Genomic DNA, 17,500 nt, shown 5'->3' with positions numbered 1-17,500 from the left:
TTGGTGCTCGACCAGTTGATACTCCTATGGATTCTAATTATAAAATCAGTGCTCAACAGGATGAACCGCAGGTTGACAAGGAAAGGTTTCAACGTCTTGTTGGACGATTAATATACCTTACTGTAACTCGTCCTGATATATGTTATGCTGTTAGCTATGTTAGCAGATTTATGCATGACCCCCGGGTGACTCATATGAATGCTGTTGATCGAATTCTTCGCTATATAAAAAGATCACCTGGACAAGGGCTTTGGTATAAAAGGAACAACAATGCTGACATCACTGTATTCACAAATGCAGATTGGGCGGGTGACATCCTGGATAGGAAGTCCACTACAGGGTACTGTGTGTTCGTCGGAGGAAACTTAGTCACTTGGAAGAGCAAGAAGCAGAAGGTTATAGCCAGGTCCAGTGCTGAGGCTGAATACCGTGCTATGGCAGATGGAGCCTGTGAACTCTCTTGGACAAAGAGTCTTCTAAAAGAAATGGGGTTTTCCACAAAAGAACCTATAGATATGTTTTGTGACAATAAAGTTGCCATACATATCGCTTCTAACCCTGTCTATCATGAAAGAACTAAACACATAGAAATTGATTGTCACTATGTGAGGAACAAAGTTGTTGCTGGAGAAATCAGAACTCTCTTCATTGAAGGCAATGAGCAAGTTGCTGATGGACTAACCAAAGGTATATCAAAGTTTGATCTACACCAAGCAATGAGTAAGTGGGGATGTCATGACTTACATGCTCCACTTAAGGGGGAGTGAAGATCAATATCCTATCGTGGGAGATCTGGCGGTTTTACTTTCCTTATTTCTCTTTTTGCTTTCTGGCATGTTTATCCCTTTACTTACTTTCCCTATATCTGTGAGACTGTTATTATATATACCTCTTCCTGTTGTACTCAAAAGTAGAGAGAATAAAAAGATGCATGATCTTCCTCCGTGGATGTAGGCTACACTGGCCGAACCACGTAAACCGTGTGTCTCTTCTTTAGTGTTTTTGATCTCTTCAAATGGCAATAGGACAATATGAGCTTGACTACAATATCATAATGTCACAAATCTCTTTCTAATTCTTGACAAAATATCGGCCAGGGAAAACCTCCTCTTTTTTAAAAATGTTACAATGATGTTTTTTTATCTTTGAATGAAGTGATAAAGCCAGGTTGTGGAAATCACATGGTCATTGACTTGGTTCTTGTGTAGAACCATTCTAGTCACCATTTGAGCTTCGCATTCATAGTCTCAAGCATGGTCTTCAGTAACCATAGTGTGGATTGTGAACATCAAAATCCTAGAATAGATAAATAAATAACATAATTAAAAAAATAATCATCTACTACTAAGCACAATAAAGCAATCACAAGTGTCTGGTATGTCTCCTCTTCAGGAACACTAATCTGAAAGTGACCAATATGGTAATGACGGAATGCAGTACCATTCTACCCAAGAAAAATGTTTATATCAATATAGTCCAAACTAACCAACAGAAAGCTTAGACCCACGTTCAAAAATATATGCAGAATCAAGACTTCTACTCTGCACAACACAGTTTGGGAAAACCATCCTTACCTTAGTAGTGGCCACCTATAACATTTTTCAGAAAAGCTCATCATGAGAACTCAAGAGCCCCAGATACAGATGAATGCAGATGCAATGGCGTTTAGTCAATGAACATGAAGACTGATGAACAGTTGATTGCATGAAGAACATATAAGAATTTGCTCAAACGACTCCAAGGTCTATGCAACAGGGTCTTATAAAAAGAAAAATCTAGACCCCATAATGCATAATGTGGCCAGAGATCAAACAGAACTCCAGTCTAAATCTGACAATAGAAGAAACAACTGCTAAGGCGTTCTACATATGCGTCAATCACATAACTTTCTTAAACATAATCAGAACAGAACACTAGGTTAACATGCCCCTGCTTGGACCACGACATTATAAGAAAATAAATCTAAGAAAATGAAAAGAAGAATATGTTAATGGCTACCATAGACTGAAAAACTGAAACTGAAAGAACTAGCTCCAGACACAATATGAATCACTGGCTGCTTTCTTCCAGTTATGATCTTTTTTTTATGACGAAGGAACCCTCACCGAGAACCGGGTCACTAACGGGCCCACCTCTCTGCAAGGTAAAACTCTCGGTTGGGGACACGACCACCCAGCCTTACGTGCCCCAACCGTGTAAAAGCAACAATAACACTTCTAATTACAATGCAACATCTTTGTCTCCATACCGTGAAATGGAAATTGTTAGATCATTGAGCATATAAAAGAAAAGAAAAACAGAACTGCTTCTACGCATATGATGAAGAGATCTCACACTGTTACCACTTTGCTACCACGTTCCCATTTAACCCACCTCACAAAACAAGGCAAAACTAAAAACAGAGCACGAACCTTCGAGGAACAAGCAAAGGATGGCACAAACCTTGAGCAGGGGCTGCTGTGCAAGGGCCTTCATGTTAGGTGTAAAGAAGAACATAGAGAAATTCAAAGAAGAAATTGGCTGTTTAGAGATAGAGGTCTTGATGAGGTGGAATAGTCCCATATTGCTTTTGCTTGAGTTTTCTGAGAGCTTTATAAGCAACTAGGGAACTCATACACTTGTTCTTGAGAACAAGGGAGTGGGATGACCACCACACACACGCGCGCGCGCCCGCCCGCCGTGTCGGGTTGGGTCGTGTCGGATCGTGTCGGGTCGGGTTCGCCCTTTAGGGCCATATCCAATCAAGACAAGTATCTTTTTACCCAAAGTTTCTTTGGCTTCACTTCGGATTCCGTAACGGATCTCGATCTTTCGAAGTCCGTTAACGGATCACGTCCCCTCGGATTCCGTAACCGGGTTTCTTCCACGTTTCATAACCGTTCGTGGGTTATAAAAGCGTGGTCAGGGGTGGGGTTACGGAGATGCTGAGACAGGCGATTTTCTGAAGGAGAGTTCTGCGATTTCCCATCTCCCCTGTTACTCTCTCTCTCTCTTTCCTGTGAGTTTTTCCGAAAGAGTGGTTCTGTAACTTTGGTTCGAAGAGGCTGTTTTCGAAGGACGATCCGCCGGAGTGCACCGTTTGGTTCGTCGTGGCTATTGTATCCTGGGGGAAGGACGCCGGACCCTGATTTGCACAGTATGTGGGGGTGAATCTTCTCTAAGGGGAGTACTTTCGTACGCCTTAGCCTATTACATAAACTAAACATGTTTCTGTTGTTTTTTTTATGTTCTATGCATCTGTTTAATCTTATGCTGTCGTCTGGATTTTGGTCTGATGCGGAAAATGTCATGCTTGCTCCCTGTTACTGTTTCGGTCGTCTGTTAATCATGTTATTTACACTGTTGTATTTCTTGATGTATTTTGTGTTTTATATCATGATGACGATTGTGAAACTGTGTGATCTGAATAGTGATCCAACACTTCACAGCATCGGAGGTAGCCCCGTAGCTGAGAGGACACTTGAGGAGAGTCGCTGGGGTGGTTGGGTGTAGCCGGATCGCCGGAGTCGTTCAGCCTCACCAGAGTGGAGAGACGATAGGGGGGAGGGAGAAGCAAAGTGCTCGGTGGTGGGAGTCGCCGGAGGGTTTCTGGTCATTAGAGACGCTTGTCAACGAGATCAGACAGGGAGTGGCAGAGGGTGCTCGATGGTTGCCACCGCCGTTGCAGTTGCCAGAGGGTTGCTGGTCACCAGGGGCACTGGTAAACGAGATCAGACAGGGAGTGGCAGAGGGTGCTCGATGGTTGCCACCGCCGTTGCAGTTGCCAGAGGGTTGCTGGTCACCAGGGGCACTGGTAAACGAGATCAGACAGGGAGAGGGCGAGAAAGAGGGAGAGGCATTAGGACTTTAGAATGGGGAAAAGAGGAGAAGGATAGGGAAGAGGTCGAGTATGGGTTACTTCCAGTGATCACCATGAGGCGGGGTGATCAGAGAGAGAGAGAGAAAGAGAGAGGCGTCAAGGGTTAGGACGAAATAAAATGGGAAAATTTTCAAATACCCCAAACGTTTCGGCCATCGGCACATGAAACGTTTCAGACTTTGCAAACTAAACATTTTTTGTTTTTTTTTTTGGTTAATTAAATGACCTAATAACTAAAAAATAAAACGTGTAGGGCTGTCATCCAAATTTGGTAAAATATTCTTAGCCAACAACCATAAACGCATGACCTCTTTAACATAAACCACACCACATGAAACTTGTTATTCAATATTTTACTAAAAATAATTTTATATTTAGATTGTGATAAGCCGATCAACTCAACAATTACTCGACCCGGTCTGTTTGGTTCCTTAATAATTAATCCGATAAATATTTGAATACAAACTAAATGCATTTTCATTTGACCCAAAATCCGATGTGGTAATATATAGTTGACAAAAGTTTTACTAATTTAAGAACAGTAACTAACTATCTGAATTGTAAGGTTTTCATTTAAATCTGAAAACTTAATCCACTTAATTTTGAGCATATATATAAGTGGTAGCTGCTTAACATTTTTTGAGCCTATAAATAGGGGTTTCAGGTTGTTTTTGTAAATTTGACCTTACACATGGTTGATTTGTAAGAAAATGACACTTGGATAATGTTTTTTTGTATAAAAACATGATTTTTTAAGCAGAAAGCTATTTTTGAAAATTGTATACCATTGATTTTTAAATCTTATAAAAATTTAACTACGTGTCCTAATAGAAAGATTCTAAAGTCTATTCCTATAAAATTAAGCATATAAGATGACATCTGTATGAACAAATTTTAGTGGGTCGAGTAATTGTTAGGTTGATTGGCTTATCACAATCTAAATATATAAATTTTTTAGTACAATAATCAACAATACACTTTATGGTATTGTAGTTAGACTTGTAGTTTATGTTACTGAGGTCAATGATTCAAATATCATTGTAGATTATTATTTTTTTGCTAAATTCAATTGACAACCCTACATGTTATTTTTTGATAACTTCATGAGTTAGGTTAACCCAAGAACAACCCAATGTTAGTTCATGATTGGGGTGGTTTAATTAACCTAAGTAAAAACTTTGGTTGCCATTTGCAAAGTCTAAAACGTTTGATATGCAGATGAAATTAGGCCAAAATGTTTGCGGTATTTGAAAATTTCCCCAAAAAAAAGACTATTCATTAGGGCCATCTTATCAAAATACCGTTGGATGACCAGGTTTAGCAGGAAAGTTATTTAGCATGTTAACATATCTCTATATATATGTGGGGGAAATAAAACCTACAAGATCTAAAACTTACTAAATAGAAATATGATAGGGAAGTTTTGGTGTTTTTTTGGGAATTCCGACCCAATATACGTGTTCAACTACAAATCAAATCATGCATTTTTGGATGAAAAAATTAGTATTTGGAGCTTAAAAATTATGCTGTTGATTTTTTAAACCTTATAAAAACATCTTGAAATCAAATGTTGAGCGAAGTGATTCTTATAAAAACAAACGTATATAGTTAGAATTTCAAAAATTCATGAAAGTCTAACGTTCAAATCCACTGGCTTTAGCAATCACCCAAAGAGGTGCACTTTGATTTTTAAATTTGAGAGAGAGACCACCGACGTCATGCACACTCGAGGGATGTACGGAATCATACTCACCGTGATTCTAGTCCGATCCCTTTTTCTCCAGAAAATGAGCTTCGGTTTCGGGGACTGAAATGATGATAACTATTGGGGCCACACTGAAGCTGCAGGACACTGTTCCGGGTCCAACTCAACCATCACAAACCCACCCAAGTGAAAAAAAACCAGGTGCAATATGATTGCACAAATATTTGTGCATTAAGCAGCTGATAACCGGGGACAGAGTTGTGGGCCTAAGGCTTGTTGAAGGGGCAATCAGGTGCTGCTTAATGCACAAATATTTGTGCATTAAGCATATTGCACCAGATCTGGACTCTCCACCCAACCCAAGTGTGGGCATCTCTCTCTCTCTCTCTCTCTCTATGTTGCAGTGCCCACGTTACCACCACCAACGAGGAGGGAGGACAGCGGACGGACTCTCCAGCATCCTCCACTCTTTCTTACGTCACCCTATCGATTGTTGTTAGGAACGAGTGGGGATCTCATGTTGCATGAAAAAGCTGTAGATGTTGTGCATGGGGTGCCAAACACCATGATCGATCGATCGGTCGATGCTGTTTTCCTTCTGTTGTCTTTTGAAGACTCAACCACGTAGAGCCATATAGATTAGAAAGTGTGTTCACTTTCGAAGACGGCCGCAACTGCCACGGCTTGTGAACTCCACAGTAATCCCGTGTCATACTGGTTCCGCCTCATCGCCACCGCCAAAGTTTCTTTTTCATGACGAGAACTAGAAAAATCCCGGGTGGTACCCCACGACTATTTCGCCATAAGTGGCCTATCTCTAAAAACTCCAGACATGCTCGTGCAGCAATGGTGTTTGATCCAACGCCTTCATCTCAGCACCCTTACAACCACCCGCTGGCCACGCGGGCGACACCTGCGGTGGTATTACCATTGCCAAAGTTACAGTCCAGTCTTCTTTAATATGCTTTTTTTTTGTTTCTGTTCTCCTCTAAATATCCTTTTTACTTCAATGTTCAAGTTTGTAAATTGCAGCTGAGAGTTGAAACTAGAGTCTGGAAGTCTTATAATTTATTTTATTTTATTGATTTTTTTTTTACTTTCAGCAAGGTGACAGATGAAAAAAAATCCATTTCGTGTTTTTTGATTGCTGCACGGTTGTTGGATCTGCTGTTGGTGTTGCCATTTTGACAATCGAGAGATGCCTGAGCGGACTGTTGAGTATCTTAATTATCTTTTGATTATTTCCCTATTTGGGCTTTAGATTCTTCACCTGTAGCTTGATTTTATAAAAAGAAAATGCAAAGAATCATGGGTGAAGCCCGTTTCACCATTCTTGCACGGACTCGTTGCATTATGCCCACGCTTCTTTTCATTCATAATGGTTGATTAAACGTCAATAAACAACACCACAAAGAAAACAATACAGAAGGCATATTATGACCCAAAGGTTGCCAAGATGCGACGATTTGAGATCCCAAACGCTTCCTTTCATATTCATATGAAGGAAAATGGATTGATAATACGAATAAAACCGATCCTCCACCATATTAAAAAGAACAAGAGTATATTAAGCAACATTATCAAGATTTCATTGTCAAAGAGCTTCAAATTATTTGGTATTGAAAAGTTACACATATGTTGGCAGACTTAAGCCTGCAGCTCTCAGACAGCACCTATAAGATCATTTGTGTTTTTGCTTCTGTTTTATGCCAAAAGAACTCTTTATCTGGGACGATTTTATGCTATCATAGGACGAACCAACAAGCCCTGAAGAAATGATGCACATCATTCTGCCAAACTACATGCCAGGGATACACAAAAGGTCCTTAGAAATGCTTGAATGCATCAGTTCCGGTTCTGGTGTTCATTCACCTTCGAAACATGATTAGATGAAACAATACAGGCTACCAAGATGGAAGTTATTCTCAACGGCATGAAAACCTGGCAATGGTAAGGACATGAGCAGCAGACTACAACAACCTTTGTGAATTACAAAGTGCTGGGTTCAGCTGAGCTGTCGCAACTGGTGGCAGAACAAAATGATTTTTCCCAAAAATTCCATAACTTTTGGGGTTCCCAGGCCTTACCACTGAGTTAACATCTGCACCAGGGCACGATGTGAAGAAACTTAGCTGAGGACCAACACACGGTTCTGCATAAGCCACATCATGCCTTGCAGGAGAGGAGGATAGGGCTTTCACTGGGTTCCAGTTTGGGTTTGGATGCAGCGAGCGTAGGACAGCATCATGGGATGACTGAATGCGTCTGGATTCACAGTAAGTTGCATCAGCAGTGCTCAAATCTGTCCTGCAAGGCTCAGGAGAATCATCAATTATAATTATCTCTTGTGCAGATTTGGCACCAAAGGGTGTTATTGCCTCCTTGCACTGCTTCCTAGCAATCCCAAGCCTTTCAACATCAGAAGAAACCAATGAGCCACAGTTTTGAATCAAATTTTTATGCTGAAGTTGAGCCTCAGTTTTAGCATCAAATCTTGACTGCAGACAGAATCTGGAAAAACTGTCCCCATGAATATCGCAGTAGTTGTTGTGCTGGTTCGCCAGCTGGTGGATCATAGAATTACTATAATCACCATGAGATTTTGAAAGGCCTGAACTTACATTTTGCATCGGTTTGCACTGATCCTGCCCAAAAATCAAGGAAGCATCCTGGACTGATTCATTGGAAGAAAATTGGTCCAGCTTGGGGACATAAGCCCCAGAAAATCCGAGAAGTGTCAGGTACTTTGTATTAGAATGATCGACTTCGCTGCCATGAGAAGTACCTGACAGTTGTGTAGGTTCCACTTCCTCTTTGTTTGCAACCATGAGGTTCTTTCCCATTAACCGTAGAACAGGATTAGCAGTGGGCTGAAGTTGACAACGACCAGATCCCATGGAAGATGTGAAACCGCAGCTGCCAAGAGCATTTGGCTGCAGTTTTGTGGGAACAAAACACGCAGAGTTGACAGTTTTATCTCTCATTGTAGGCTGCCAGCTGCTTGCCAATTTGGGAGTAAAATCTGAAATACCAGCAGATGAGGGATGTTCATTTCTTGAACCAATATAACCATGAGGTGGCTCCCCATACGAAACCGTGCTATGCGTCAAGAGTTGTTGGTTTGGACAGATTGCAGCAGGACCTTTGCAATATTTTCCGTTGCAACAGCAACAAGGTTGAGCATCCATAAATTCCTTCGATGCTTCTAAAGGTAGAGCTGAACTAATAGTCTGTCCTGTCATGCTTTTTGGTGGTGCCTGTTGGTAAACTTGGACAAACTGACCATTGCTTTTACTTGTGGATTCAGAATGGTGGTATGATGGCCTCAAGTTCAATTTATCAAAAACTTTAGAAGGTTCAGAAAAAGATCCTGGCTGCAAAATTGTGCATAAGGGCTTCTTTACAGTCGTTGATCTACTGGAGGCAGGAGATATCAGTGCTGGATATCTATTATGCTGATGTTGAGAACCAATAACATTTGAACAGTCTGGCATCACTCGACCATTATATCTAACAGTTCGTTTTTCCAGATGTGCATCACTAGTTACACTTCCTCTAAAGGGTGGAATATTTATTCCTTCCCCTTGGCTTGCAGAAGTATTAACTTGAGATACAAAAGCCTGAAATTCTTGAACATAATCCTCACGTTCATGACCAATTTTATCATCCACTGTTAGAGCTTTCAGACAGGCAGCCGCATTGATGATTCGACTGTTGAAAGAACTATCTTCACCATATGACCAAGATACGGTTGATTCTACTGGAGCTTCTACACCAGATTCTAAGTGCTGAGAGCCTTCATCTGAAGGTAAGGGTTTAGCTGAAACATTTCCTGGATATCCAGAGGATGAAAATTTTGTGGGATCTCCAGAAGCTGTATTTACAGAAGAGAATGAATTTTCCACACACAATGTAATTTCCCCACTTCCAGGCTGCTCGTTGTTAGTTTCATTTCCAGCATCAAAATCTACAATTAGTTCATCTCCATGGCAATTGTAGTCAGCTTGTGTCTTATGAGGAGCCAAGATTTCCTCATCCAATGGTGTATCTTCGTCATTAGATTTCTCCACAAAATCTAGCTCAATGTTTTTACCAACACCCCCATAATCAACAAACTTGCTATTTTCAGTCCCAAAAGAATCCCCCGGGCAGTCCAAGCTACAATTTTTCTTTGCAGTTTGAAAATAACACGATTCAATCAGATCACATGTTCTACTGCATCTGTTGTCTGTATCACCCTCTTGTTCTATTTGTTCACCAGTTTCAACAGTAGATATATCTTTTTGACAATCCCCAGGAACTGATTTTCTAAAATCCTTACACCGGTAAATTCTCTGAGGTATACCAGATCTTTCACCAAAAAATGTGTTCCCCAAAGACAAAAATTTCTTGCCAGTCTTAGGATATAAAATTTTACTGGATTGTTTCTCCAAGATCTTTCCTGCATTTTTAGTAACCTTGACAGCATCCCTATGAATCTCTGCTTGTTTACTAGGTGAAGGGACAAGGTTTTCCATCAAACCAGGTGCATTGGAGTTACAACCATTACCTGTAGTGGAATCGTTATCCTGCACAATATTGTCCTCAGCAAGATCCTGCTGTCCATCCTTGAGAATGGATTTTCTGGACACTCCTGTGCGTTTGGAACTAACCCACTGCTTTAGGGGCCCAGGAAATTTTACTTTCTCATGGGTCTCCCCATGTAGAGAAGTTCTCCTTTTCTTCCGTTCATTACCATATGTCTGACAACCTTCGGATGAATTGTCCTGCTCAAGATAACATAGAAAACAATGTTTTTAGATTCACAAAGAGAAGTAGCAAGACTTTAGCATCAATCATGAACATATCATCATTTGAAGTAGAATTTTAAGGTATCACATCATGGTGTGTCAAAATTATCAAACCAGAAGTTTATGATGAATTTTTTTGAAGTGGCTGCTAAATCACATCACTATTATCCACATTTTTTATGTTACTAACAGAAAAATGCAATTAACATTAGTGGTGTTCTAGAATTCATCAATTACACATGGAAAGGAGATATGTTAGGATAAGTGAAAAAAGTTGGTGTCCTGAAAACACTCTCATTGATAAAAAATAGGCAACATTGCTCGTGTGAGGAAATCAAGACAGCAGCATGTATAATTACTATGATATCCAACTTTCACGTGTTTTTCTCCCTTAATGACACACATGCTAGATCTGACAATCACTAGCCATATTACAAGATTTGAATAATGTGAGCTGTTAATGCAAAGCGGAGAAATAAAAGAAAAACAAAAGGAAAAGCTGCATTGAAATCGAGAAAGTTCCGTTGAGTTCATAATTGTATAAAAGGAGTTGTAGTGTCATGGTGCATCTAGGCACTTCTTCAAAGTGCCTAATCTCATGGCCCAAGAATAATTCTGAAACTAAAGGATGATCATTCGTATGAGACAACCACCCATTGGAAGTAATAGCCACAACATATACTTTTATTTGTTGAGGATCAGTCGTTTGATGCAAACAGGTCAGAAGTCACTACCTTACTAGGTATAATGCCTTCCACTGTAGTTATCAGCTCTCTTAGAACAGAAATGTGATGAAAGGATAATTATCACAAATTAGATTTAGTATACATCCAAATTTTATTCTTTTTGTAGACATGCAGCAGAAACTCTTCCAGATAACTGAAAAACGAGACATAAGGGGATGATACGCAAATAGATTGCACTGGTGAAATGATAGATCGAGAGAAAATTTACCATATTTTCAGGGATTGTAAGCATGCTCAGTTTTTTGCTTTGAGGCCTGAACCTATAAACTTTGGAACTGTGTGAGACAAGGCTCCTCTTGGTGCATGTAGGAGGAGTCCTTTCAGCACTTTCACTCTTTGAAGAATTACTTGAATTAGGAGGATCCTCCGATAACTGTGATAGAATCCGGAGCTTTGTGCCACTGGAATCAATATAAACAGCACCCGAATCATTGTCATCGACACTGTCTACTTCAGGTGGCCTTGGCCTTTTGCTTTTTTTGCAATCTTTTCCAGCCACTGGCATCAAGGCTGTATTTAGTGCCCAGGTTGTGCCGTTCATACGATCAAGCTCTTCGAGGGTGCACCGCTTGGCAGTTGCATAGATATCAATCATTGTCCTCATCTTTCTCGGCTTCACCTTGAACTTTCTTTTGTTGACGCCAACCGGCATTTGGGTGGTTGAACCCATTGCTAGGCATTGATCAATATGAGCATTCAAAGTAGTATTTGATGTTGATGAGAACTCCCTGCAAACAGGGCACACCTTAGAAGCCATGGGGTCCACCAAAGTGCTCAAATTCGATCCAAGACCTTCACTTCTGCTAGACTCAGGTTTGATCTCCGAGCACTCCTCTTTACTTCCAGTCACAGAGCTTTGATCCTCACTCCGTGGTGCTGCTTTCCGATGATGATCTTCCACCTCCAACAGATCTTTGTGAATCTCTTGGTTCTTCGAAAAGGACGGCGCAGACGGATGGATGCCGACTAGATATGCTTCTTTGCTACCATTCAGATCAGAGTCTGGGTATCGACATTTCTTTGGTAGCAGTATTCTTTCCCTCACAAGATTCTCACTGGTTATTGTCGATTCGGTATCAACTCCTTCCCGGTGAGCCACGATGAGAGACACTGACGACAGTTTCTTTGAGTTTCTACAATCTTCCGGATTGCCACTATCACCAACTTCATCTACGCACAGAGGGAACAGGCATCGGCAATCACCGGATCCATCATGCAACGAGTCAGTAGCCTTTGTTGCATGAGCATCCAACCGGGCCTCGCAGTTGAGGAGGTACCAAGGCTTGAAGGAATCGGGAGGTTCGAAGGGTGGCAGGATGTCTTTCACTCCATGTTCAAGGCAGACTTGCAGGTAGGGATGAGGAAATGGCCAGTTCTGCCTTATATCCTTTTTCCTTGCTCTACAGACATAGTCTCTGTAATCCAAATAAGATTTCTGTTTAAGGGCGTGAAATAAAGGTGCTTTACCTTCATACCAAAAGTTACACGAGCCCATCATGTGATATCCCTAGAGCAATGCATGTTCATGGTATTTTCCTCAACCGATTGGGCTATATGCAGGTGGATACATGAACCCAAATCTTTGACTACCACTATGGACGCTCCCCGCCAAAAGAAACATTGCACATACAAGAGATATGGGTCAAGCAAATTCTCGGGGATTCATTTTCCAAAAATGTTACACCAGATGACACAAAAAGATGAAAGGAGTCTAGGCTTCTCTATATGATAATACATGGAATCATAATGGGTTCATTAATAAAGGAAGAAAATAACAGATTTCATGCCAGATTTCTTCTGATACTCCGTCAGACATACAGACAGTAAGGCAAACAGTAGCATATGTCCTAGCTAACAAGTAAATCACGACACTCTCTTCCATGTTTCAGCAAGAGCCAGATCAAGAAGTTCAATACACGGTTCAAGGTGGATCGCTTGGATTTTTTAACGAAGAAAAAAAAACCCACCAAGAAAAATTGCGAAAAAAAGTAAAAGAGAGAGGAGAACAAAAGGACCAAATAGAAGAGGAAATAAAGAGAAGAATACGAGTGGAGGAAAAAAAAAGGAAAAGCGAGAGAGAGAGAGAGAGAGAGAGAGGGCTACCTGATGGAGAAGTGGAGTAGCTCTAGATGGTTATGTGTTGAGGCCGGCTGATCTGCCTCATGAAAGGACGGTTCATCAGAAGCCCTTTCATTAGTTCTCTTCTTTCTTGCTGAAATCTCAGAAGAACATGGGGGATCTGAAGGGTTTTGAATGGATAACATCTGAAGAAAACCTTCCCCTCTATTAATTTTTCTTCTTTCCTTTTCCTAGTACTGTTTCAGTGAGAGAAATCCTTCCTTTGACCTTGTTGCTCTCTGAGAAATTGAACACCCTCCTTCCCTTACCATTCCTACCTAAACTGTTAGCTTATGATCAACATCAACCTTCTACCATGAACAACAGGCCCGGCTGGAAACCCCAGAATGAGAAGGGAAACACAGAAGAAGAAAAAGAAACAGGTTTTCTCCTTTGCCTATTCTCAGAATCCATGCATCCCAGGCAGTTGATCAGAAACATCATACCTGCAACAAAACAAAGAAAGAGTTCAGAAAATAGGCGAAGCGAAGCATATAGAAGCATTTAGACTGTTATTTTATGTAAACAAAGCAATAAAAAAACCCATCTAGTAACATACAATAACCAAGAGACTCAGAATAACCAGAAAGCCAAAAGGCCTTTGAAGAATCAGAAGCTCAGAGATCAGGCTGTCAAGCAAGTCAAAATCCATCATTTTATGTGGACAAAAATATGGGATTGATGACAATGAAAACCCTCAAAAGATCGTCCAGAAAATTGTAGTAGGTTTGGGGAAAAAAATTCAAAGACACCATCAAAGGCTCGGCTTAATAAAACCAACAAAACCAAACTCTCAAATCCAAACAAGCTAAAAGAAAATTCGAGAAGATAAAAGAAGAAAATGAATGATGCCTGAAAACAACATACCCTTCAAGGAAAAAAGCAAAAAAGGGTACCAAGTAGATGGAAGGTTAGAAAGGAGGAGTAGGGGGAAAACCCACATAAAATCATAGCAAACTCCTGATTTCAAGCCCTAAGGAAGAGGAAGAACATAAAGATAATATGCAGAGATTGAGAAGAAAACAAAGAGAAAGAAAGAAGAGGGAGAAAAACCTGTTGTTTCTTCTGTCTACATACAAGAAATAAAGAAGAGATAACCCAACAAAGATAACCAACAGCACGCTCACTCACAGAAAACAAGCGCATCCGGTTCCCTCGGCACCAAAGCAAATGAATGAAAAAGATGAGAAAGAAAATACAGTGACAGCAGCAGCTCAATACCACACAAAAAGAAAAAGGAAGAGAGAGAGAGAGAGGGTGGGGTTTACAAGGAGCTGTCCTTTCCTATACCAACTTTTCTAGAGAGATTTTACAGGTTTCAAATTTTAAATGGACCCTGCTTTTTAGAACAATTACGTAAAAGCCCTCACTCCGCGAGCTTCCATGTGATCCCCATCCCTTGCGGTTAATTTCTCGTACGTGCACGTAAAAATCAATATTACCGAAATAACCTTGTTATTTTATGAAATAATTGAATTGCTTTTTCGACCAAAATGAGCTTTGACTTTTGTGGCATCCCTTGACTATACGAGAGAGAGAGGCGGTGGCATTTTGAAACTTGGAAGCAAGAAAAGATTAGACAATTTAAGTTGGTAAAAAAAAAAGTTTTAAGGAAATTGATTTTTTCGTCCCAACCCTATTAAAAAATAAAATGAGAATTTTGTGTGTATCGAATTTTTCCTCCCAACCCCCATTAAAAAACAACAACAGCATTTTGTTTAACCCTATATATATATATATATATTATTAAAATGATTTGGGGAGCTTTCATTTGGTACAATGGAAAAGGGATGGGTGTTGCGGGTATCTTTCGGGTTGCATTATGGATTATTTGTTTATTTTGATTTAAAAAGTCATGTAATGGTTGTAGGCATATGACTGTCAATGGATTTGCTTGGACGGGGAATCAAGAAATATTTTACAAAATATCACATCATCACGCCCTCCACTAAAAGTATATAAAAGCATTCAATGTATACCCCCCATGAAAATAGTAAAATCTTTTTATAAAGAAAAGCACAATTTCCCAACTCTTTTTGTTCGTCGCCACGTCATCACGGGTAGAATGAAGGGATGCCAAAGATGAGGATGAGGAGGGAGTAGGGAGCCTTTGCTTTGCTTCTCCCCCTTTATTATCATCCGATATGCCACTCTCCTTCTATTATGAGTTGATATAATCTAACCACATCACTGTACAATGCATGAACTGCCCTTCTATTCTTCTCTCTCTCTCTAGAGAGAGAGAGAGAGAGAGAGAGAGAGAGAGAGAGAGAGAGCACGTTTGTACTACTAAAAGAATCATTCAGGTCAGTATCTTATCTATTTTCTGGTGATACTATACGTATACGCACCGATTCTCACAACATTGGTTCTCAATCGACACCAGTAATTCTTGCCCTCATGTTGAGGAAGTGCAAGAATGGGCAATTGCTTGTTCTTTTTTATTTACCCCTTCTTTTACTAGAAAGCCATGGTCTGCCTCCTACCACAGACTATAGGGTTTTGAAATATTTTTTTCTCAAATCTTAGTATGCAAATGCATTCTACATGCTTCATTATAGGAATCGACCCTTGCATGAGGTTTGAACATTGACAATGAAAATACTATATGTAAATATCCTATCCCAAGGCTGAAAATTAATGTTTCTTATAAATATATAAACGTCATACAAGTGTTGTTTCTTAGCACCCTTCTTAATGCATCTGCATAGTCAGATTTGTGAGAAACAGACAGGCTGCGGTAGGCACAAAACAGTACTCTCTCCCTATATAAATATATATACACCTGTGTGTGTGTGTGTGAGAGAGAGAGAGAGAGCGTGTACAATAATCGTGTGGTGCTAATGCTTCGTTCTAAGAGGCAATATCTGATAATGGTTGTAAAGACCTCCATTATTGATTAACTAGGACATGTAAACATCATGGCACAGCTGTGTGTGTGAGAGAGAGAGAGGGGTATATGCTGGGCAATTTTTCCAAGGGCAAAAGCTGTACGAGCAAAGTGCCAAATTTTGCAGGTGGTAATTGGTAGGTAAATAATCTGCCATCATATGAAAAGACTGGAGCAGCAACAGGGAGCTAAGACTAAGAGAGGTCTACACTGCACTGCACTGCACTGCACTGCTACGGTGTTATCGTCTCCACCAATGGGGCCATGAACACCCCCCCAATCCCCCAACTGTGTTTGCATGTCGGTAGCCGGTACAACTGTCTGCCTGCCAATACATGGGAACTTCATGAACCAAGTTTAGCTTTTCGTGGTACCAAACGCAGCCTTGGCAAGCGTGCCAAAAATTAAGAAAAAAAAAGATTTTGAGTAGCTGTGTCCTTAATCTTTGGAAGCCTCAACTGAACTGAAGGGCTGCTGTGCTTGGATTGGGCCGGCGATTACCACAGATCCTGTGACAAAACCAAGGTCTTTTAGTGAGTGATCAATCAATCAATTAAGTGGTGCCCATTCTGTTTGATGGGATATGAATTTGAGGGGGCATTGGGGTTTTCCCCTTTCTTCCCTTATAAAGAAGTCACTGTTCAGTTTATCACAGATAAACCCATCTGTAAACTGGGTCTAGGACGGTTCATAAAACCCTTAACATAAAGGTGCCATACCAGAGATCAAGAAAGATGCTTGTCCTTGTGGGAACTAACTTTCACGATCCATCCTCGAGATGTATGTGTGTCCCCCTCTAGATCATGGAGCAAAGTTTAATCGTAAATTTAAAAAAAAAAAAAAAAAAAGTAAGATGATTATCACACTTACTCAAGATGACATTTTGTTTTTGACATAAGTGGGATGTTATATCGAGAGGAGCTCAACCCTAGGTTATTCAAGATCATCAGCTTGATAACTGACCACATCGATCTCAGGCTTGGTTGTTTGAGATGAAGCATAGCCCGATATATAGCCCCATTTTGCAAAAGTAGGAGCACCAGGTTTACCAATTTTCATGTCAAAACATTAAAGGACAGTACTCTAAACATCTTATATGACTGTTTAAGGATCGGCGATGTGCATTAAAAGATTCTCAAATATTGTGATCAAATACACATAAGCACCTTAAATATAGCTATTAGTAATATCTATGATTCAGCACATTTTAATGAGTCTACATTCAGCTCATTTATGAAACTAGTGTTGTGTCCTGTCCTTGCCTCCAGTGAGAAGCTTCACTTGCTGGCCTACCCTTCAATGCTCAAGCACGAGTGTGTATGTGAAGCTGAAGGCCCAAGATCGAATCACGCTGGCAGGCTGCCGTTGTTTTATCACAGTTGGGACACCTAA

At 40.4% G+C, this 17,500-nt stretch overlaps 1 protein-coding gene across 2 annotated transcripts; it reads right to left on the bottom strand.

Moving 5' to 3' along the window:
* Positions 1–7,129: 7,129 nt before the first annotated feature.
* LOC149812586 (uncharacterized) lies at positions 7,130–14,455 on the bottom strand. 2 transcript variants are annotated; one of them, XM_089991646.1, is made up of 4 exons: positions 14,272–14,455; positions 13,204–13,664; positions 11,309–12,515; positions 7,130–10,330 (listed from the first exon to the last, which is right to left on the bottom strand). In XM_089991646.1, the coding sequence occupies exons 2-4, from the start codon at positions 13,362–13,364 to the stop codon at positions 7,535–7,537; spliced, it is 4,164 nt and encodes a 1,387-aa protein (XP_089847772.1). In that variant the 5' UTR covers positions 13,365–13,664; positions 14,272–14,455; the 3' UTR covers positions 7,130–7,534. The 2 variants fall into 2 exon arrangements, with proteins under 2 accessions (XP_089847772.1, XP_089847773.1); XM_089991647.1 differs by lacking the exon at positions 14,272–14,455 and adding an exon at positions 13,778–13,917.
* Positions 14,456–17,500: the final 3,045 nt, after the last annotated feature.

Source organism: Nuphar pumila, chromosome 16, assembly GCF_984573655.1.
Source record: "Nuphar pumila chromosome 16, dmNupPumi1.hap1.1, whole genome shotgun sequence".
NCBI lineage: Eukaryota > Viridiplantae > Streptophyta > Magnoliopsida > Nymphaeales > Nymphaeaceae > Nuphar > Nuphar pumila.
Note: the sequence above shows the minus strand (reverse complement) of the source record. Positions and strands in the feature narration are given on the sequence as shown.

Excerpts from the sequence above, each read along its gene's own strand:
- LOC149812586 (XM_089991646.1), bottom strand. The coding sequence starts at position 13,364 with ATGTTATCCATTCAAAACCCTTCAGATCCCCCATGTTCTTCTGAGATT. Across the intron at positions 12,516-13,203 it reads CTACTCCACTTCTCCATCAG|AGACTATGTCTGTAGAGCAA; the intron begins GTAGCCCTCTCT and ends TTTGGATTACAG. Across the intron at positions 10,331-11,308 it reads TTACAATCCCTGAAAATATG|GACAATTCATCCGAAGGTTG; the intron begins GTAAATTTTCTC and ends TATCTTGAGCAG.